The 18,759-nt window shown below is 32.1% G+C and overlaps 3 protein-coding genes across 4 annotated transcripts; all 3 read right to left on the bottom strand.

Annotated features, from left to right (window-relative positions):
• Nucleotides 1–5,776: 5,776 nt before the first annotated feature.
• On the bottom strand, nucleotides 5,777–9,808 carry LOC18031832 (peroxisomal membrane protein PMP22). 2 transcript variants are annotated; one of them, XM_006420225.2, is made up of 7 exons: nucleotides 9,331–9,804; nucleotides 9,161–9,259; nucleotides 8,825–8,926; nucleotides 8,657–8,732; nucleotides 6,745–6,815; nucleotides 6,555–6,640; nucleotides 5,777–5,985 (listed from the first exon to the last, which is right to left on the bottom strand). In XM_006420225.2, the coding sequence occupies exons 1-7, from the start codon at nucleotides 9,400–9,402 to the stop codon at nucleotides 5,934–5,936; spliced, it is 558 nt and encodes a 185-aa protein (XP_006420288.1). In that variant the 5' UTR covers nucleotides 9,403–9,804; the 3' UTR covers nucleotides 5,777–5,933. The 2 variants fall into 2 exon arrangements, with proteins under 2 accessions (XP_006420288.1, XP_024034897.1); XM_024179129.1 differs by lacking the exon at nucleotides 9,161–9,259 and having other exon boundaries at nucleotides 9,331–9,808.
• Nucleotides 9,809–9,997: 189 nt separating this feature from the next.
• Nucleotides 9,998–11,978, bottom strand: LOC18032048 (peroxisomal membrane protein PMP22). Its single transcript, XM_006420224.2, has 7 exons — nucleotides 11,612–11,978; nucleotides 11,430–11,528; nucleotides 11,244–11,342; nucleotides 11,048–11,123; nucleotides 10,660–10,730; nucleotides 10,469–10,554; nucleotides 9,998–10,324 (listed from the first exon to the last, which is right to left on the bottom strand). Exons 1-7 carry the CDS (start codon nucleotides 11,681–11,683, stop codon nucleotides 10,273–10,275), a joined length of 555 nt encoding a protein of 184 aa, XP_006420287.1. The 5' UTR covers nucleotides 11,684–11,978; the 3' UTR covers nucleotides 9,998–10,272.
• A 4,606-nt stretch (nucleotides 11,979–16,584) lies between these two features.
• On the bottom strand, nucleotides 16,585–17,759 carry LOC18032357 (cell number regulator 7). Its single transcript, XM_024185311.1, has 4 exons — nucleotides 17,687–17,759; nucleotides 17,128–17,199; nucleotides 16,786–16,995; nucleotides 16,585–16,649 (listed from the first exon to the last, which is right to left on the bottom strand). The coding sequence occupies exons 1-4, from the start codon at nucleotides 17,757–17,759 to the stop codon at nucleotides 16,585–16,587; spliced, it is 420 nt and encodes a 139-aa protein (XP_024041079.1).
• Nucleotides 17,760–18,759: the final 1,000 nt, after the last annotated feature.

Below are 18,759 nucleotides of genomic sequence, written 5' to 3'. Positions count from 1 at the left end.
ATAGAACTATTCGTGTTGTATTATTATTATTCGTGAAGAATAAGAATGCCTAAGCGGCTATGCCATGGTATGAGTAATTAATGACTGAGTCTCTTTGCTTTTGCGGGCTGCATGCAAGCACCCGCTAACTCGGAACTTCGAAGTTGAGAAAACCATGTAAAAAATTTTAAAAAAATAAGAAAGAAAGAAAACAAACGAAAATTATAACCAACGAAGAGTTAGTGCTTGATCTTGTGTGGATAGTGATTCGATCCTTCTACAAGGTTCCCGATGTCAAGAGTTTGTTGAATGAACTTTTGTGTGTGTGAGATTTTGATATGGCGTATGTATATGATGTGTGGAAGTAGATCTCTATGTGCTGGGGTGCCGTTGCCTGTTCAGTTGATAAAGGGTGCGTTTGAGATTGAGGTTCGACAATTATAGCTTAAAAGTTACAGCATTAAAGTGTTTAGTAAACACTATCTACTGTAATTTAGAAGTTATGTTAATATGATTTTTCACTTGTATAATGAAAAATCTATTATATCATTAATAGTTTTATCAAAATTATTATTTAAAATTTACATTTACTATATATTATTAATTTTTGTTTTATAATTACAGTTTTTTTTTCCACAACAGCTGTAGCTTAAAAGTTATAGTACCTCAATTCTAAACGCATCCAAAATCTCTTTAGTGAGAAATAAAACTTATGGGATCGGAACCTTGATAGGAAATAAATTAAAGAGAAATTATCATTCATATACCCTATAAATGCTTTGTTATCGAAAATACTACAACACTTTGAGGGTGTATCAATCGTCCACCCTAAGTTGACAAAATGTATTTGTCATCCACCAAAATGTTACTTACCGTTTAAATAGGATAACGCCAGATGGGTAATTTGGTATTTTAATATGATACAAGTGATAATTTAAGAGTATACAAGTGATAATAAAAGAATTTAAGGGTATACAAGTGATACTTTTCAAGGGTAAAATCATCAATTTGCTATAATTCCGTTAACTTTCAAACGGCAGCTAGCGGTTTAGTGGTTGGCAGATACTTTTGTCAATTTAAGGTGGACGATTGATACGCCCTCAAAATGTTGTAGTATTTTTTATAACAGAGTATCTAGAGGGTATACGAATGATAATATCCCTAAATTAAATTACATTATAATATAAGGAAATGATCAATGGTATACCCTTAGTTTACTCTGTTATCAAATTTACTATAACACTTTCAGGGTATATCAGTCATCCACCCTAAGTTGACAAAATATATCTGTCGTCTACCAAACTGTTAGTTGCCATTTAGAAATGATGATGTCAGAGAGGTAATCTAGTCTTTTCATGTGATACAAGTGATAATTTAAGGGTATATGAGTGATAATAAGAGATTTTAAGGGTATACAGTGATAATTTTTAAGGGTAAATTCGTCAATTTGTTACTATTCCGTTAACTTTCAAACGGCAGCTAACGGTTTAGTGGACGACGGATAACTTTTGTCAATTTAGGGTGGACGATTGATACACCCTTAAAGTATTATAGTATTTTTTATAAAAATACAAATTTAGGATATACGAATGATAATTTCCCTATAATCTATTAAAAAAAAAAGTAGAAGTCAAGCGGTGTGTCGTTTTTTCTTTCTCCTTAACCCCTTGGAGAAGGCATTACCGAGTAAACGTACATAGTTTTTTTCGGCTTTTTAGGTTGAGTGGTGTGTTGCATTTGCGCCTTTTCAATTCTCAGCTTTATTTGTGTATAATTGATTGAACATGTAACAACGCATGTGATGAATTAAGGAATTAAGTGTCTATAAGGGAAGCCCCAGTAAATTAATATAGGAATCCCCACAAAATTTACGCAAAAACCCCTTTCCCTCAATTGCAAATTACTTTTTGTCAAGTTTATAACGCATACTGTATATTATTTGTTATGCTTCCTCTCTTTTGAAAAAGAACAAACGCATGGAATTATTGTAATTTTTTTTTTGAAAAAAATTAATTTTCATTAAATCTTTTAGGGGTCTTCGAATTTTATTTCGTACATGGTGGTACGTTATTGTTTCTTTTCTCATCTGCTCCTTCCCTCTCATTTCCAATGTCGTTTTGATTTGTTTTCGCCACCTCAGACATTGGCTTTGTTGTCTTCTTCTTCTTCTTCTTATTATTATTATTATTGTTATGACATTTTCTTTGAATTAGCTGAAACGACTTTCCAAGTCGAGGTCAAGCACCTTCTCAAGAAGTCCGTAAACATAAATTAGGAGTAGTAATTAAATATGAAGCAAGCTCATTCTATTTCTTTAAATTAAATAATTTTGGAACGTACTCTCTAATCCTTCTCTTATGATGATAATCAACTTCACCCCCCATTCATTATGTTAATTAACCTAATAACCATCAATCACAGTCCAAACTAAAGCAAATTCAACACCTACCTACTCCAAGGAAAATAAATAAATAAATAAAAGAGATTATGACAGCTGAATAAACACCACACATATATATTTTATCACAGAGTTATGGATCCATTTTCTTTAGCTGTAAAATTTTCAGCAACGTGTGCCTGCACATGATATGTATGAGTGACCAAGATAGCCGTTTCATTAGCAACAAAATTGAATTCTAATTTAAAATGTATGTACTCCTTTTTTCTTTTTCTTTTTTGGCCATTTGAGAATATTTGATGGCATGTAAAGCGTGAACCACCCTCCATTATTTCAGAAAAAGTCGGATTTTCTCAGTGACCAAATTATTGATAGTTACAATTTTGTTTTGTAGTACAGCCAAATTAATATTTTTCTCATGTTTTAAAAATTACCCAGAAGTCCCACTCTTTGGACTTTGGAGGGTAATTCAATTCTTTTATAATGGATAAATTTGACAGTTGAAAAATGAATAATATTAAAACATTCCATTAGTATCTGTATTTTTAAATATTACTCAAAAACAGTTTTGTTGTACGGCCATATTTATTAAAATCTTATTAATTACTCTCCATCTGTTGCGAGGACTAATTCCTTCAGTAATTGACTGAAACCATTGACGTAAAAGGGAATTTGCCCCCGAGTCAACGTCTTGCCAAGAAAAATAATTAAAACCAGTGCCCATGCTCCTACCGCAACAATGTTAACAGTAGATCAGAACCTTTAATATGGCTTTATTTGAATAAGTAAACATAATTATGTATTGGAATGTGATCCCCTTAACCAAATGTTTGCCAATTTACAGACAAGAATTAAAACTAAGCCATGGGCTGTTTTGTTTTCAGGTCCTTGCATAAATAATGCAAGCATGCAATCAACAGGCTTAGGAGCAGTTTGATAATGCTGTAGGTGTTAAAATAATTAGTAAAAATTGTACTGTAGAAATAGTCAGTTATAAAGAGAATTAATTAGATATTTGGTAAAATTTATTTTTAAAAGTACTATAAATTTTAAAAGTAGTCGTATGTATTTATAAACATGTTAAGCTGTTACTAAATCTTATTGATAAGCTGTTGTAAGAACGTAAATGACCGAATTAGATATAACGTTAAATGAAATATATTTATACATTTATAAACATGTTTAAAAATATTTTTTTATTGTGTATTTATAATAATTGATAATTAAAATAAACATTTAATTATTATTAATTTTATTTTTTATCTCAATATAATTGGTAATAATTATAAACTCTTTAAATTAATGATTTTATTTCCTAATTAAGAAGGATAATTTTTGGATGGGAAAAGGACAAACACACCCCCAATGTTTAGGTAAAGGGACAAAAATCCTCCTAATGTTTTAAAAAAGACATTTACACCCTAATTTATTTTAATTTTACTATTATACCCTCCTAACATATAAAAAATTATTAGATTATCCAATTTGTCTATATATTGTTAATAAAATTATAAATAAACAAGTTGGATATTATAAAAAAAAATTATAAATATACCCTCATTGCCCAATTCCTCTATTTAAATTTTTATCAATAACCAATTTTTTTAAAAAGACATCTATACACCTAAAAAAATTGTAAATAAATTATAATTTTAAAAATAAAATTGGTTATTAATAACCAATTTTATTTAAACTTTAAACTTGTATATTTAACAGTTCTCAACATGTCAATCATTTATACTTGTACATTTATAACCAATGTTGTATGTTATTTATTATGGTATTCATAACCAATTTTTTTTAAATTATAATTTATTTACAATTTTTTTTAAGTGTGTAGATGTCTTTTTTGAAAATTGGTTATTGATAAAGATTTAAATAGAGGAATGAGGCAATAAGGGTATATTTATAATTTTATTAACAATATATAGACAAATTGGATAATCTAATTTTTTTTATATGCTAGAAGGGTATAATGGTAAAATTATAATAAATTGGGGTGTAAATGTCTTTTTTAAAACATTAAGGAGATTTTTGTCCATTTAGCTAAACGTTAGAGGTGTGTTTGTCCTTTTCTCTTTTTGGATATCTATAATGTATATGAAAATATGTATGAAATTATATTAAGTATAAAACTGATTCTCAAAATCATATTTTGAAAAACTACTCTTTCTCTACCTTTCAAAATCTATTTTAAGATTAAGTGATTTTGTCAAAAAGTAATTTCTAAAAAAAATTTATTAAATACTAAAATTAATTTTTAATCTTTTAAAATCAAACTTGAGCCTCCAAAAACAATTCCAAGCAGATCCTTAAACGTAATGTTACTATCAGTAAACATTTTTTTTTTCCTCCTTTGGGACAGTTGATGAAGGTGGAAATGCTGGATGATTTGTTTCAAATTCAATGTTAATAATTACCTCGCAATGAAATTTGTTACACGGCATTAGCTTGATTTTCCCGCAAAGAGAGGATAAAATGTTATCAATTTAGTGTTGCGTGACTGGTTTGTTCTTAATTAATCATGGCAGATTTATAGGCGTGAGATATCGACGTTTGATTACGACTTTTACCAGTTCATCATGTTTTGGGGAGGTAAACTAATGGAGGACAAGATGATAATTATTATACAAAATAAAAAATTAGGTTTAATGTACTAGAAAAAGAAAAATATTCATGAAACGGACGGTTGAGATAGATTATTAAGTCACATCACTTGATCTTTTTCATGGTTTATTTTTCCCTTTTCATTACCATGATTGATCAATCTGAAACTAAGATATTATCAAACGGTCAATTGTCATGGATTTTAAAAAATGGCTTATAATTAAAAATTTACCTGTTAAATAAAATATCATTGTAGCTTGAAATAAAATAAAAGATATTTTAATTCTTTCATGTTTTTTCTCAAAATTTTATAACACTTTTGTCAAATTCATTTTCTGTCTCTTCTGAGAAAAAAAATGTCTTCCATTAAAGGACTAATGCATCACCTCACAAGAGTACAAATACAAGGTCACATCAGGCTAAGTATGATACAAGAGGACCACATCTAATAACAGGACACAATTTATACAACTACAAGTATGACAAATTTCTAATAGGAGAATGAAGGATTTAACACATTAATACAAATAAAACCCCTCTCTAATCGGAGAAAGAAAAATCCTAGTGTATACAATGCACCACAACACAATACGAACAACAAAATTAAATAAATAAATAAATAAATAAGAAAAAAAACATAAGAGCTCAACAACAAAAGAAAGATTATATAGGGAGATTCACAGCACACTTCCTTTTTGCTTTGCAAAATTTTTGCAGGATGCCTGTTCTTTACTTTTGCCAAGAATATTATTACGCTTCCATCACATTGCTTTAGCAGTTGGCATGTTAATATCAAGGCAAATTATGAAATTTTATTATAATGCCAAATAATAGAGCAAAGCCAATTATACAATGCGAGGATAATTTTAAACAGGGTTTTTCACTTATAAAAGTCTTACATAAAAATCTAAGAAATTAAATTGGACAGATATTAAAAAGGTTCCTACGTCTAGTCCTTCTTGATTGCAACGGATCTTGCTTTCAAATTGAGGAAGATAGCCCTGAGATTAACGCACACGCATAAATGCATTAGAACCAAAGAATTCATGCATTCTCTATATCACACTTTCAGCTGCCAGCACAAAATTTTGAGAAAATAGATTCTCTACTTTTGCAAAGCATATTAAAAGTATCAAATAACTTTAAGATGTAATTTATCTAGAAAAAAATCTTCTGTATATGTATCCAGCTACACAGACACTCCAGATTCATGATGCTAAGATTTCAATTAATATATGATGATATGTCAGTGTCATTCAGGTAACCGTATAATTTTTATACTCTGAAAGAATATGCTAAAGCAGAGTTGTAGAGATAAATTCTTTAACAAAAAAGGACACGGGGCAATTTGGTAGTTACATAAAAATTCAAACTTTCAAATTGTGTACATTGGTAAGTAGGCTGCTTCATCAGTAATTATGGTTCATTATTAATGTGATCTAGAATATGATTTATAGATTCCAGTGTATCAATATGCGCATGCAAGCAAGATAAATTAGCACGGATTGATGGGGGAGGAGAATTTATTAGGTGAAGCAAGAATGCTAAGCTGAAGAATGTATGAACACACCAGCATGAGGCAACAAAGCTATGAAACACAACGCGAAATTGCAGAGGGATGTACTGGTAGTTCACCCAGCCAACTATAGGCCAAAACTGCAAGTCAAAAGCATAATAACTTAATGTTAGTACATTTGCATACCAGTTGGACTTGCTTTGAGAGTGATAATACAAAAGAAAGATGGTTTGTTATTTCATACCCTCCATGCAGTCAACTGAACAGAAGGATAGTCCTTCCGAACTTTATTCTTGACTAAACTCCATGATCTTCCTGCAATATCCAAAAATAATATTTAAAACCAAATAGTTGATCGTAAAAACAAGGTGCTCTTTGAAAGGACTAAGTCGTGTGCATTCAACATTGCATAGATATTTTTCTAAGATAATGTAATTAGCAATGCTTCTATTAATGGGTGCAAACATTTGTGTGAAGGCGAAAAGAGAAATTTTTGAGCCCAAATGTTTGCAGGATAACAGAATCTAACATTGCAAACTAACAGTGATATATTTACTTCATACACCAACAACTAAGAATAGAACATGAGCATATCAAAGTTTCAATAAACTTTTGAGATGATTTAAAAATTTCACTTTATTTAGCTACGGAAAATATATCCAGTAATCATTTGGACTAGTCAGAGTTCGAGAACATTATCTGATTCTCTATCATAGAATAATACACTGCACTAGGAAAAGCAAGTACAATAGAAATGTTTTACAAGCTTTTCACCACAACTTAGTAACAGTTTCTCCAACAACAACTAGATCTAATCTTGAACACATAGCTTATAGCAAATAAAGCAGCAATATGTTTTGGACCTTAGCTATTAGTCAGGGTTCGGAAAGCTGAAAAGATTATGGTTTTTGGAACTTAAACCTATTCGGAAAGCTGAAAGGATTATGGTTTTTGGAACTTGAAACTATATCATCCCTACACCGTTAGGTTATTTTTGTTCAAAACATTCTTGGTAACACCTTCTTTTTCTTCCAAAATATGGTAAGGTTTCTAGCTGTTTCCATTATTTGAAGGGATTTGAACCAACAAGACCTATTTAAAAACTGGGCCACATTCCTGTTCCTATCTCCAGCTTTCCAAGAAAACCGGAAACTTCTGTCTGAACAAAGGCTTATCCAGCAACTCATTACCTTCTTATCTTCCAATAGCAAAACAAAACCACCTCAGAATATCTGCTTAATTGTTATAGCTTGCTTTTAAACTCTGCAATTCTTTTCTTGATTTTACTTACAGGAATGCCACTAATGTGCACTTTTTCTTGTTCCTAAGTAGTAACAGATAGAATTTCAGGTTTGATGTAAACCCAAAAAAATTTCAGGTTTGATGTAAACCAAAAAAATGACCGCTATTTTGATTAACCAAAAATGAGGTGAAAATACCAACCATGGGTAGTCAGCAATCTTATGATTACCATCAGTTCCCTAAATTGAACTACAACTAAGGCTGGCCAATAAATAACTAGGAAAATTTTTCCATTCACAGGGAAGAGGCAGAACCAGAAGCCTTGTTGAAGGGTTATTTTAACTTTTGTGAATGATTTGTAAATATGGGAGCACTCAATCCACAACCAGAAAGAAGTCAAATAGCTGCCCACATATTTGTCGTGTTTACCTATATTGAACATGCTAAAAAAAGCCGGTTTTCACTTAACTCCTTTTAGATGGCTGAGCTCAGATTTAGAAACAATAGATGCATGGAGCTATTTAAAACTTGAAATTAAGTTAAAAAGGTTGCACTTAGTGCCAATCTGAAATTGTGACAAATTACTTTGAAAGATGGGTAAGTAGAATTGAAAAAGTCAGGTGCTTTCAGATATTGGAATTCTCCAGAACTGACCCTGTTCATTTGATCACAGACCATGCTCTGGAAATCAAACGCCATAATTTATTTTGAAAAACCGATGAATGCCAAGACAAGAATGACAAAGATACTACAATTTGAATTGCTGACATGTGACGAAATAAGAAGGGCCACCCCCTACATTCCTACTGAAAGCAAAGCTAATTCAGTTAAGAGATGGAAAAACTGAAATGATAGCATAAATGTAAATAAAGATGAGGCGAATAACCCAACGAAATTAAATCTAACGGCCACACCTTCAACCACCAAGCCATAGTACATCATGAAAAGGAAATTGTTCCAAGGTGAAGAAGTTAGTTGCTCCAACAACACCTAATTAATCAAAATCACAATTTTCAATCATTGACCAAAAGTATTGCAGAGAGGTAAACAACAGAGGGTTGCAAGTTAAGCCAATGGGGTACCTTCTTCGCAACAGTTTTCTTGTCCTTCTTTCCCTTGAAAATAATATCCATCAATTTGTGAAGAAAATGCCCAAATGGTCCTCCATATGCAAAACCATAAAACTGCAAAACACAATTTCTATATTCAACATTTAATAAGAAAACATCAAACTCTCAAAACTGCAACAACTTAGACGTATCACTTATCTTTATGTCAGATACTATTACATGATCATTCAATTAACTGAGCTAGTTAGTTTAACAACTTGATCAATCAAATGAATTTATCAAATCAAAACCCTTTTCTCCGACTTCCTTGACAACCAAATAACGGAGAGCAATGAAAAGTCAACGTACCATAAGAAGCAACAATCTTTTAAGTTGAAGCTTTTTGACCCCAGAAATCTTCTGGGCAATGGCATCACTACACCCAGCTAATATACCAGCGGTGATTGCCTATAATCAAAACAAAACAAATTTAAAGAAAAAAAAAATGGATAATGAAGAAGAAAGAGAAAAGAACAAACCTTGGTTCTCAAAGGGTGAACTTGGAGTTGTATGAGATATTTTCTCCAAGCTTCTTTGGCTACATCAGACATGGCTGGCTGGCGACCGTAAGCCTGTGAAGAGCCTGGTGATGAGCGAATGACGATTCAACAACTGCTCTTCAAAAACTCACTCTCAATTCTTACGCAGACAAATAAACAAGTAAATAACAACGCAATGATACATGAAATGACGAGTTGGTACTGGTAGGTGGAGATCGGGGTCGGTGTTCTGATATTTATTTGTTGCTGTGATGAATCTGAAATGTCCATTTTTTGGTCAAACACTTTAAAAGTCTTTGTATGAACAGCGCCACCCTTGTTTCACGTGTAGATTTGTTTAATCTCACCTGTCACTTCCATTTCATAATAACGAAAAGGCTGGGAAATTAGGAATGCTTTACGTGCGCCACGTGTATGAAGAAATGGTAGGTCAATTTAACCCGGTTTGACCCGCATTGATCCATTGATTGGTTGTTCTGCAAATTATTCATTTATCAACAATCCAGTTTTTGGAATGTGTCATATAATCTCTGTTTTTTTTTTTTTTAATTAATAAAAACAAGTTTCTTTTTGCAGCGTAATCCTGTTGTTCTGGAAAAACATCTCAGAAGTAGATTTATCAATACTCCCATCTTAATGAAATTCGGATCAATAACTCTAAACCGAGATTTGAATGTAATAACCCTTTTGTACAAATAATTGTCGAATAAAATGCAGGCATCCAATCATTGAATAGTAGTCCCAAAGACAAATTTAAAAAACAATTCCTCCATCTAGTCCTACTTGTTATATTTAGCTAATTTTAAAAAGGCAAAAGGTTGGCCAAAACTGAAACCAATTTTTTAAATCCCTCCTTTCCTCAGGACTTAGACTCGGCTACTTGAAAATCACTCGACCGGTTAGACCCCTTGGAGCCTCCATCTAGTCCTTCTTGATTGCAGCGGATTCAGCTTTCAAATTGATGAAGATAGCCCTGAGAGATTAATTTGCAGGGGAAAAAAAAACTCTTAGAATTTACCAAAAGAATTCATGCGTAATTACTTGAATCTGCATCATACTAAAAAAATTTATGCAGATACGTTGTTGAGGGAAGCAAGAAAGGTTAAGAGGAGCACACCAGCAGGAGGCAACCAAGCTGAAAAAGAGTTCTCGGAATTGCTGAGGGACGTACTGGAAATTCACCCAAGTAACAGTTGGCCAAACCTGGAAGCAAATTACGCATCATGAGTGCTTAAAATGTTGCTGATAATTCCGCATCCTTCTCATGAATTTTGCTGTGTGCAGAAAAGATGTTCTGTTATTTCATACCTTCCATGAAGTAAACTGAACAGCAGGATAGTCCTTTCGAACTTTCTTCATGACTGAACCCCATGGTTTTCCTACGATACCAGAATAATTTAATCAACTAGATATACAGCAACAGAAAGATTACAGCTTGAAATGCTGTAAGATCACAAATTAAGATTACATCCATGATCAATATTTCGAAAACAGAGAAGCTTGATGACAATATATCAAAGCTCGGGACATATAAAATTGAATAAACTTTCTTAGGTAGGAACGTCCGCATTTTATAAAATATGAATTTCAACTAATAAATCAAGGACTTGAGTTGTACAATATGCAGATGTTTGTAGCTGAGAAAGACTCTGATGTTATAACTCAAAAGAAATTAATAATTCAAACGCTTATGCACCTTCAACCACCAAGCCAAAGTAAGTCATGAACAGAAAGTTGATCCAAGGGGAAAATATTAGTTGCTCCAATAATACCTGGTTCATCAATCAAAATTATAAACTTTCAATTCTCAATCAAAATATCTGAATTCTGAGAGCTTCATGAACTAGGCATGAGAAGAAATTTGATTTGAATGTAATAAGCAGAGAGGGTACCTTCTTTGCAACAGATTTGTTGTCCCTTCCCTTGAAAATGGCATCCAAGAACTTGTTAAGAAAATGCCCAAATGGTACTCCATATCCGAAGTCAAAAAGCTGCAAAATAGAAATTTCTATACTCAAAACATAATCACTACAAGAACACCATCAAAACATTACATCATTCAGTGAAATTCAAGGTACCATAAGAAGCAGCAATCTTTTCAGTTGAAGCTTTTTGACCCCAGAAATCTTCTGGGCAATTGCATCACTACACCCAGCTAGTACCCCAGCTGTGATTGCCTATAATCAAAACAAAATTTAATAAACAAAATTATGTTAAAATAAAAACATGGGTATTGAAGATGAAGAAGAACAGAACAGACCTTGGTTCTCAAAGGGTGAACTTGGAGTTGTATAAGATATTTTCTCCAAGCTTCTTTGACTATATTAGACATGGCTGGCGGTTGTGAAGCCTGTGATGATCAACAATAACTTCTCTCCAAAAGCTCAATGTCAAGAGAGGAGTCACCACAATGCGATGATAAAGAAATTTAGTTAAGGAAATGACAAGCTGGTTTCACTTGGTTTGATCTGCAACTGCAAAGACAGAGATCCGAATTTCTTAGTTTATTATTATTAGTCATGGCTGCTTCTATGAAACTTCTTGGCTATTTGTTTGGTCAAACTGTAGTCCGCTTTGTAGCACCGATGGAGGAGGAATGTCTTTCACTTGCCTATTTGTTTAGTCTTTCATGGTTTAAAAATGATAAATAGCCGTAACAGCGACACAACGATTAATAAAAATAATTATAAAATTGTGGGAATTATATTATTCTTTAATAAAAATGTTAATTTTTTATTTAGTACTATTACCTAATATAATTTTACAATTGTTTTGTCCCCATTGTGTTAAATTCTTCAATATAAATATAAATACTCCTTATAATTTGATATTTTTACTATAAATTTACCATTTTCATTTTATCCTATGTTTTCACATTACTATGATGTTCTGTTCTGAATAGACTCCACAGCTAAATCTTTTCAAATCATTTCAAGTCTATTTGTTTGAAGTTTGAACTGCATTTATTTGTTTATTTATTTAACACACTCTAGTTTATTTATTTATTTGTTATTTAACACACCAGTGTTAAAATTCCATTGAATTTCAGGGGGGGGGGGGGGGGGAGAAAAAAGGCACACCAGTATTGAAATGCTTGAAAATGAGCTTATGTGATATAAGGTACCTGTCTAAGCGGATTTATTAGGACGGCGTGACCAATTACTATTTCTTTTTTTTTTTTCTTTTGAATGTGACTTGACCAATTATTGATTGTTAGTTTAATTATTGAATAAAAAAGCTTTTATAATTGTAATAATGTCAAAATATTTAACGTTAACTTTAAGTTTTTAGTTTGAAAGGGATAAACACTACACCATGGGGCCAGGCGGGCGGGCGATCTTATTTGACTCGGCCATGAGTGCTGCAGCTTTGACTACACAACACGACAACTCTTCTAGTCATACAAGGGTGAAAAATGCGTTGTAATTACGCATATAATACTCGTGGCTTGGACGCCATTGTATGGAAATTCGATCGGATGCATGCACATGCCTATCTTGTTGTGCGTGACTACGCACATGATGAGTTTTCATTAATGGGATTACGTTGCGAGATCCACAGATCTATCAATGAAATAAGAGTGATGATATAGCCACAAACTGTTAGTACAAATTTATCTTCTACAAATTGACGTGTTATTAATTAATTGGTTGAATAAAAATTAGGAGTGAGCAAAATCGGGTTCGAGTCAACCCGATCGGGTTTCGGGTTGTTTGGGTTAGACAAGGAACAATCCGAACATAACCCGAATTAATGACCCGACCCGAACCGACCCGAACTATATTCGGGTCGGTTCGGGTCGGGTCATTAATTCGGGTTATGTTCGGGTTGGATCGGGTTGGATTTAAAATGGGTAGAATTGAGTTCGAGTCAATTTGGGTTAGTTCGGGTTGGATTTAAAATGGGTAGAATTGAGTTCGGGTCAATTTGGGTTAGTTCGGGTCAATTCGGGTCGGTTGAAATAGGGTCAGTTCGGGTCAATTCGGGTCAGTTCGGGTCGGTTGAAATCAGGTCAATTTGGGTCAGTACGTTTTTTTTTTTTTTTAAGAACCCGATCGGGTATTCGGATCGGGTCGGGTTTGACCCGAACCGATCACAACCTGATCGGGTTTGTAAATTTCAAACCGATCGGGTTTCGATCCCGACCCGAACCCGAAATTTATAGGGTCGGGTCGGGTAAAATGCCCACCCCTAATAAAAATATAAAATAATAAAAATAAATCATGTGGGTCAAGAGATATTTAATTCAACCAATTTTATCATGCCACATCAATTTGTACAAAAATTTATGGCTATATCATTACTCATAGAATAATGTACGACTATACGCACTAAATCAAATCTCTAATCAAATGATTATATTTTATTGATTTCTGTTTGATTTTTTAGAACTCAAATTAAACACGAGCAGGTCAGACCTTGCATATGGAATATTTTTTTTAACATACACCTCCCCTCTTCAATGAAATGCGATTAGGCTTGAGATCATTAAAGCAAGGGCCAAAATCCTCTCCCTTACTGTTATCTCCCTTCTATATAATGTCACTGACTTTGAAACCAGATGGCTGATTAAAAGAAAAAATGAAAAAAATTTGGAAAGTCTTGTGTACTTTGATTGGTATTCAGATTCCACTTCGACCATTTGACTATGTGAGTATTAGTCGATAAATTCTATAATATATCAGATGTAATAGAATTAATTGATGCATGTATGACATATATAGTTGAATTTAATATAATCACTACTTACATAATAATCTTTCATAATAAATGCACATATGTCATAATATTATTTATTTATTATATGAAGGATATGGTGCATTTAGGGCTCGTTTGGTATGACGGATTGGATTTGATTGGATTGGATCGAATTGGATAAAATATGATTGGATTAGATAATACTGGATTATATATAATATTATGTTGTGTTTGGTGCAATATTGGATTGGACTATAAATAATCATGTCTTGTGTGGTATGCCATGAGATTAGCTAGTAACTAATAATATGTCTTATATATATTAATTTATCAAAATCATCTTAGATTTAATTTAAAATGACATGTAATATAATCTAACTTAAATCAATAATTATTGGCAAATTTATTAAAAAAATGTAAAATCTTCCCTTAATTTATTTTTTATATTGAACATGTTATAGTTTTTAAACGCATGAATGATTGAGGACAAAGTTTTAGTTTAGAAAATGTAATCCCAAGGGTCCCCTTGGGATGGAATTTTTCCACTGTTGGGGATTAAGTGACGGGCTCATTATTGTTATCCTACCTTTACTTTTTTTTTTTTACACCAAACACGATATAAGTATTATTTTACACTAAAATTATCCGGTCCCATGATATATAAATAAAACCAAACGGGCCCTTAATGTATTATAGAATTTTTCCTATTGGTGATATAATATTCTTTTCCTATTTTGTCAAAGAGAGTTTAGGTTATTAATAAAAGACTTCTAACCATATTGAAATTAGGTATAAATTAAAAAATAAAAAAAGTATAAATTTTAATACACCAAAAGATAAAATACACTAAATTAATATTTTTTTTAAATTTTTTAGTTTGTCCCTAACTGTAACATGGTCATAAATATCTAATTGAAATATACATACACACATATTTATACTCCAATGGATTATGGGCTCATTTGGGTTTGATTTCTAATAAGGTGTTTTGTAAAACCCATTGGGTTGCGGCTCCACAGCCCAACGAGTAGTTTTTTATTTCATACTTTTTTCTAATAATTATTACATATAAAAGTTATGACAAAAGATATTTTTTTAAAAAAAATTATGCACTTTTCTTTAATAAATTTAAGTTTTATCCAATAATATATATAATTCAAAATCACAACATCTCACTACCAAACAAGTTCTATGCATTATGATCCCTAAATAAAAATAACAAGATTTGGATAATTATATGATATCATGTTTGAAATGGCTTTAAATCGTTAACTCGGATAATCTAACAACTAAAAATGTTCAATACTTGTTAAAATAAATTATTTGAAAATCTGATTCAAATATATATATATATATATATATATATACATTTGCTAAACATCCAATGCTATTAAAAATCATAATATCAGATATCTGATATTATAATCTGCAATACCAATTTTCTCCTCATCTTAACAACATATTTCTAATATACACCATTCAACGAAACAATATAATTAATAAATTTTTGGAAATTTATTTATTAAAAAATAACTAAAATAGCGAAGCCATCACCGGTGTTGCATAATCGTCGGCAGATGAGAAAAGATATACGGTGTCTCATGCGCTCCCCAAATAAATCGACTACCATAATGCCGTCGTCATACAGAAGATAAAGGAGTGTCACCGCCAATTTAGTTAGCTAAATCGGAAACAACAAACACATTTTTCAGGTTGTTTCAAATCGTGGATCATCATCGTTGAACAGTTGCATAAAAGTTCCTCGAAATATTGGGCGGCGCGCACTCTAAAATGAAATCTCTTATGCCGATGTAAGAATCACCATTGAGTAGATAAAAAAAAAAAAAATTTCGATCAGATGGTATTTACTCTGGGTGATTGATGACTATCTAGTAAACAATGGGAAGGAACTGATACGATGCAATGCTAAAGAACTTACACTTGAAAGTGTGATGATTAATGCTAGTGATCATCAGAGTAAAGTTTATTTATTCAATTCTGATTTGATCAACTTAGCATGGCGTGGGGGTTAATTTCTTCACTAGTTAGCTTGTGTTGTGAATCGCATGCAGATTGTCTAACTGGTGAGAAGCTGCATGCCCAGTAGGATGACACAATGATTAGGTGCTCTGTTTCGTTGGTCGCATCATCATTCGATTTTCTGCAATTGTTGTGCTTTATTTTAAAGATTTCGTAGTGTTTTAATTGGCCTGTCGCAATACAGTTCTTTCTTGCATTGTCCAACACATTGTTTTAAAACTGTAAAAAAATTACAGTTCATTTGATGAGTGCTTAAAGTGCAAATTAGATATTTTTTGCAACATTGTAAAAGAATCTTTTAACATCATAGAAGTCTTTTACAATATTGTAAGACATCAAATTCATATTTTAGAAAGTGCGTACACCACATACGCGCGATAAGATCTTGCTCTTTCCTTTTATTACGTACACTCCCATATTTCTAATTCTTTCATTTCATTTATTAAGCTCCCACAAAACGAAAGAAGATATTGAATCATCTACCCTAGGTAGACATCATTTTTTGAACATGGAGGGAATCATCCGCGCCGGAGCTGCAGTTATCGGTTGACCATCCCAACCTATATACATAATACATCAACACACAAAATCATTGATTACTATTAATTAATGTGATATGGTAATAATTGAGAGAAATATAACGTTGTGAATTATGTATTTCAACTATATATGTAAGTGTAAGAATAGTAGCACAACCTCTAGATGGGTCGAGTCCCCTACTTCTGAGCTCGGCGTGTTCTTGGCAAAGAGCGCAGGTTTCGCAGAAGCAATGAACACAGCAATCACAGAAAGAATTTCCCTGCAAGCCGTATTTCTTTCGTAGTTTGCCTCTATACACGCATGAGAGGAGGCAGTTGCATGCAAATAGAGATAGAATTACGTATACAAAACCTTGAGTGCAGCAAGCTACAACACAAAAATTAGCCACAGAAGAAATAAGATGCTTCATTTTTTTTTTTGGTTTTTTAATTAAATAATTAATCGTCAATGCTCAAACGTTTTTGTAATTTGATACTGTGTCTGAGAAATTATACTTACAGCTTTGTCCTTCATCCAATATTTCTGCGATTTGACCGAAGGTGACACATGGGAGCCAACATGTTATGCAACCTGCGGTGACTCATCAGTTAAATAAATTCAACCGGCTACATTTAACTTAATTACGAACAAAAAATCATGCACATAAAATATGAGTAAGTAGATGGATTTGTGGCCAGAATCAACAAGAATTTGGATTTCACGTTGATATGACCTCAATTGGAGTGCGATAACATTAAAAGCTCCGCTCAACTTAGATTAATATGAGATTTAAATTTGATTTCTAAGAGTAATATCAAAGTTCTATAATATAAAAATCAAGACCATTATGATAAAAAAAATTAAATATATGAAAAAAAAAGAATATGAAATCATAGAATTCAATTATTTTCGCTAGTCCTAACCTTAAATTCGCATTTTGAAATGTGTCACCGTAATAAAAAATGAATGGCAATAAACAACAATCAAATAATGAGTGAAATTGGTAAATGTTATTAGCTCACATATTAACATTCGGATAGATGATATAATTGGATCATATGAGATGGAGTGAACTTACATGTAGCACAGTCATTTCCACAGCCACAAAACTGTGCTTTCCATTGGGCAGGCTGGCCAATACCAAATTTCATCCTTCGATTCCTTGAAGCAACAGAAAAAAAAAAAAAAAAAAGTTCTGACCTGTAGGCTGGAGCTTCTAAATTGCACCAATTTATATAACTGTCAAATAAAATAAAATAAACATATCTCTTTAACTGGCAAGAGCTGTCCTCGTCGTTATCTGGGTGCCCTTATTTTCACAATTTTTTTTTCAGATTCTTCTAAATGGTCGGCAATTAATTCTAATAGAGATCATATACATTTTAAATCAAAATTTCGTCGCAAATGCCGTCCTTGAACTTTGTAAGATCCTAAATAAGAATAATATCTAGCTTTTGTTGTGGTCTGTGACAACGTTTTATTCGATTCTAACAACAATTTCTGTCCGTACAAGGGACTTTGGTCAGCTATCAATCCTTTTATTTGAATAATGAGTAACTTCTTCTTTAATCATTTAAATGAAATTTCATGGTAACTTCCTGTGCGGTAGAATGCATTATCTCAATTTTTTTAATATAAATATTATTGTTGGCACCAAGATTTTTGTATAGAGGAGAGATCTGATTTAACGCCTTGGCAGTTTGGGGAAGTTCCGGTCTTTTGTTACGATGCTCTTCATTTACAAAACAAAAGAGATCGTAAGGGCGCCAGTGTTGTTACCGCGAGAACCCTCTGATATTTAAGTTAAAGATTTGAAGTTGCCAACACTACTACAATAAATTCAATAGATGACATTCGATAGATGACTCGCGTCTAAACAACTGTTATCTTTTCTTTTAGATGACTTCTTTCGTAGGTACAAAGTGATCTATGATAATTTTAATTTCATAAGAAGTTAAAAGATGATTCATTATCCAAAAACATATTATATTTTACAAGGTAAAAGTATGACTCGTAGTTTAAAAAACGTCATTTTTATACATATGTATAAATAAAAAAATTACCCTAACTTCACTCAAATCCCTAATTTTTTTGAGTTGTACCTCGATCTCCCTCTCTCCCTCTCTCCCTCTCTCGTCTTTACTCTTCCCA

This window comes from Citrus clementina, unplaced genomic scaffold (assembly GCF_000493195.1).
Source record: "Citrus clementina cultivar Clemenules unplaced genomic scaffold, Citrus_clementina_v1.0 scaffold_9, whole genome shotgun sequence".
NCBI classification, from domain to species: domain Eukaryota; kingdom Viridiplantae; phylum Streptophyta; class Magnoliopsida; order Sapindales; family Rutaceae; genus Citrus; species Citrus x clementina.
Note: the sequence above shows the minus strand (reverse complement) of the source record. Positions and strands in the feature narration are given on the sequence as shown.

Excerpts from the sequence above, each read along its gene's own strand:
- LOC18032357 (XM_024185311.1), bottom strand. The coding sequence starts at position 17,759 with ATGAAATTTGGTATTGGCCAGCCTGCCCAATGGAAAGCACAGTTTTGT. Across the intron at positions 17,200-17,686 it reads TGGAAATGACTGTGCTACAT|GTTGCATAACATGTTGGCTC; the intron begins GTAAGTTCACTC and ends GAGTCACCGCAG. Across the intron at positions 16,650-16,785 it reads GGGACTCGACCCATCTAGAG|GTTGGGATGGTCAACCGATA; the intron begins GTTGTGCTACTA and ends TTATGTATATAG.
- LOC18031832 (XM_006420225.2), bottom strand. The coding sequence starts at position 9,402 with ATGTCTGATGTAGCCAAAGAAGCTTGGAGAAAATATCTCATACAACTC. Across the intron at positions 6,641-6,744 it reads TTCAGTTGACTGCATGGAGG|TTTTGGCCTATAGTTGGCTG; the intron begins GTATGAAATAAC and ends TTTGACTTGCAG. Across the intron at positions 5,986-6,554 it reads AGCTTTGTTGCCTCATGCTG|GGCTATCTTCCTCAATTTGA; the intron begins GTGTGTTCATAC and ends CGTTAATCTCAG.
- LOC18032048 (XM_006420224.2), bottom strand. The coding sequence starts at position 11,683 with ATGTCTAATATAGTCAAAGAAGCTTGGAGAAAATATCTTATACAACTC. Across the intron at positions 11,529-11,611 it reads TTCACCCTTTGAGAACCAAG|GCAATCACAGCTGGGGTACT; the intron begins GTCTGTTCTGTT and ends TTTTGATTATAG. Across the intron at positions 10,325-10,468 it reads AGCTTGGTTGCCTCCTGCTG|GGCTATCTTCATCAATTTGA; the intron begins GTGTGCTCCTCT and ends TTAATCTCTCAG.